Raw genomic sequence first — 3,315 nt, 5'->3', positions numbered from 1 at the left:
CCAACTGGATGTAACTCCATTCACCACAACTCTCTGGGCCCGGCCGTCCAGCCAGTTTTTGACCCAGCGCAGAGTACACCACGAAGAGAAGAAGGGGCAGCTCTTCTGTCCTGCCCACGCCAGCTCCCGGGGGAAAGCTGAGACCTGCTGCAGCTGCTCCGATCACAGGCCGAGGAGAGGGAGAGGAAGAGCAAACCCCACCAAGCACCGAAGGCAGGGAGGGCGGCCAGCCCAGCGCCCTCTCCTTGGGCACCAGCCCTGTCCCGACAGGGAGCTCAGTTTCTGGCGTGACAGGGACCTCCTACCCCCTCTCCCAGCAGTGGAAGGGAGCGTGCGGGACCCTGGGGAGGGGGCAGAGCAGCGGGAGGGTCCCAGCCTGCTCCAGCACCTCTGTACTCCTACCCCCTGCCCTCACCTGATCGTTTTCGTCGCTGAAACTGTTGCCGTACATGAAGCAGCCGCGCTTGGAGGCGTGCCCGTGGAGATCGACGTAGTAGGCCAGCCCACTGTCCTGGGGCAGGATGGTTTCAGGGAGAGGTGCTGGTGGAGGCCTCCTGGCTTCCTCCTCACAGTGCTCCACGGTGTGGCTTGAAGGGAGGATCCAGACAGCTTGGTCCTTGCTGCCCAGCTCGGCGGCAGGCGCTCCCGAGAGCTGGGGTTCCTGAGAAGGGCTGAAGTACGTGCCGGCACGCCAGGTGCTGGGTGAGTTGCGGAGGTTATTGGCTTTCTCCAGCTCCGATAGGGCTGCCTCCGGGGACGGGGCGCTGCTGCGGACGGAATGGTTGGAAGATTTTGTGCTTAGCGAGCTGGTGCCGAGTGGCGAGACGTACGTCCTCCAGTCAGGAGAGCCCGGCAGGACGCGGCTGTGAACGTGGTGGTAGAGGAGGACAGCTTTGGCCCCGTACACTGCAGGGTGCAGCTCGGCGTCGGGGTTGAGATACTGGCGGTTCAGGTTTACCCCACGGGAGTCAGTTCTGCAGAGAGAGCAGAGGAGACGTGAGGTCCTTCGCAGGGCGCCATCCGTTCCGCAAAGGCAGACCCGACCTTACCTCGCGATGGCCGAGGCTTTGGGCTCTATCCTGGAGTACAACTGGCCAAACCATCCCCTCGCAGGCAAGCGGGCAGAGACTCTGCCCCAAAGCAGCCGAGAACCTCTCTCTCTCCTGGAGTGGCACTTGCCTCAGCGAGACAGAGCCCCGAGTGATCCCTCTCCCTCCTCCCTGAAAGCTGGCCCAGCTCTGACACGCCAGGGAGAGCAAGGACGGGACAGTGTCTGAGCGCCTCAAAGGCGCAGGGCAGCGTTGCTCGCCTGAGCTAGACAAGCCCCGATCCACGAGGTGACCTACGCAGGCAACAGCAGCCCCGAGCCCTCGCCAGAGATCCCGGGGCGGGGGGGGGGGGGGGGGGGAGGGGGAGAGCCTGCCGCAGCCCGCGGGCCTCTCAGCTCACTCTTCTACTGGCGCAGGATCTTGGGACTGTTCTTCGCAGCCATCGCGAAAGGCACAGCAGGCTCCAAACCAGGAGACCCGCCCAGCTTGCACCCTGACGAAGCTGCAGCCTGGGCTCACTCACCGATAGTGGCCTCGCACCACCCCGTCGGGGTTCAGCATGGGAATGAGCTTAAAGACGAACATCCGCCGCAGCATCTGGGCGCGGGGGTCCTCCTCCCGCAGGATGAAGTCCAGGAAGCCGTTGAAGACGAAGCTGGAGGGCGTTTCTCCCGGGTGGACTCTGCTGCTCAGGAAGAACACCTGGGGGCAAGCAGACAGGGGCGATGGGCAGGTTCCGAGATGCTGCGATGCCTTATCCGAGGGGCCAAACGCTCCCCGGGGCTCCTCCCCTCCACCGTAGCCAGGCACCATGCCGCCCCAGGCGGAGCTAAAGCCTTTACGTGGAGCAGACAACGAGGTACCGGGTGTGGCCACGCAACAGTTTTCGGTGGCTTCTTTACCCGGTACCTCTCCTAGGTCCTGCTTGAAACAGGGCTGGTTCTCCCTGCCCGAGACTAAAGGCACAGAAACCCCGCAGCCTGCTACCACGAGAAACCAGAGCGCGGGCGGCAGAGCAGCAGAGCCGCAGAAGCGCCCCAGGGAAAAGCCCCGAGCGATCCCGCAAGAGCGGGGAACGAGCCTGACCGCAACGGCGACAGAAAGCACCTCCCGAAGAGCCCTTCTCTTGGTGGGAGCTTCTCAGCAAGAGACGCGCGTGCAGCCTCCCGGCCGCCCATCCCAGCTCTGTGCAGCCGCAGAGGGAGCTCCCTGCCGCCGGGAGCAGGGGGCTGCAGCCCCCCTTGGGGCCGGTGGATGCCCCAGGGGCAGAGGGTGCCTCTGCCCTGACACCCCCCCGCTGCAGCTCCGGCCCTGCTGCCCGGCAGGGGCTTCGCTCGGGGCTCCTGCCACCCCGGCCCACCTACCGCAGCAGGGGCTGACGCCCCAAATACAGCACTTCCATCAGTTTCTTCACGGCTTAACGGAGCGACAGCATTAAAAGGAGGACAGAACAAAACTCCTCGGAAACGAGACGCTAATTTTTGCCCTGAGGAACACGCGTGCGGTGCTGCCAGAGGGCATTTCATGGTGCTGAGATGACGTGGACACACTGGGGCTCCTGGCAGGCTACCGGTTCCCATGCCTTGACGCGGGATCTCACAGACTCTCTACTCCCCACGCTCCGCCCAGTCTAAGGCTCCAGCCCTCTGGGACACGACACCTTTCGAGTCAGAGACGCGAGGGCGGCAGCAAGGCCCCGACACATGGGCCATCGCACAGTCTGCTGGCCGCGCTCGCCGTCCCCGACGCAGCCCCAAAGCCGGCGCGGCAGCTCACCCTCTTCCCTGCGAAGCGGCGCGGCCGCGGAGTGCTCGTGTCTGGGAAGAGCTTGTCCAGCCGGGGCTCCCGCTTCTCCAGCATGCCGTGGCACGAGGTGACGGTGAGCAGGTCCACTCGCAGCTTGTCCAGGGAGTGGCAGAGCAGCTCCCGGTGGTAATAGACAGAGTCGAGGGGGCTGCAGGGCGAGGAGAGACACTCAGCCAGCCTGCCCCGGTCAGCTAGCATCACATGGGTCAGAGCCTCCCCCTCCAGGGAAGGCAGCGGCTCGGCTGGGGCAGCTGCCATCCTGGCTGAGTGCGCTGCTGGGCCGGGGACCGAGGGACAGGGCGCCGAGCCTCACCCCGGGCAGCTGCCGGAGCGAAGGGGGGGCTCCCAGCGGGGCGGGGGACGCTCTCCACACCTACGGCCCTGAGCTCTGCCTCTAGCCGCTCCTCCAGGACCGCGTCCCTGCTCCCTCTGCTCCCCAGGAGATCGACAGCCCCACCCT

The 3,315-nt window shown here is 65.5% G+C and overlaps 1 protein-coding gene across 1 annotated transcript in view; it reads right to left on the bottom strand.

Annotated features, from left to right (window-relative positions):
* The window catches only part of AGBL5 (ATP/GTP binding protein like 5), a 35,876-nt gene that overhangs the window by 10,157 nt on the left and 22,404 nt on the right, over positions 1–3,315 (bottom strand). Inside the window, exons 3-5 of the mRNA XM_009280671.1 lie at positions 2,826–3,003; positions 1,573–1,751; positions 416–974 (exon numbers count right to left, since the gene is read on the bottom strand). Coding sequence (XP_009278946.1) covers positions 416–974; positions 1,573–1,751; positions 2,826–3,003 — 916 coding nt within the window. The remainder of the gene's footprint in view (positions 1–415; positions 975–1,572; positions 1,752–2,825; positions 3,004–3,315) is intronic.

Source organism: Aptenodytes forsteri, unplaced genomic scaffold, assembly GCF_000699145.1.
Source record: "Aptenodytes forsteri isolate BGI_AS27 unplaced genomic scaffold, ASM69914v1 Scaffold820, whole genome shotgun sequence".
NCBI lineage: Eukaryota > Metazoa > Chordata > Aves > Sphenisciformes > Spheniscidae > Aptenodytes > Aptenodytes forsteri.
The sequence above is the reverse complement of the archived record's forward strand: the minus strand, read 5'-3'. Positions and strand labels throughout refer to the sequence as shown.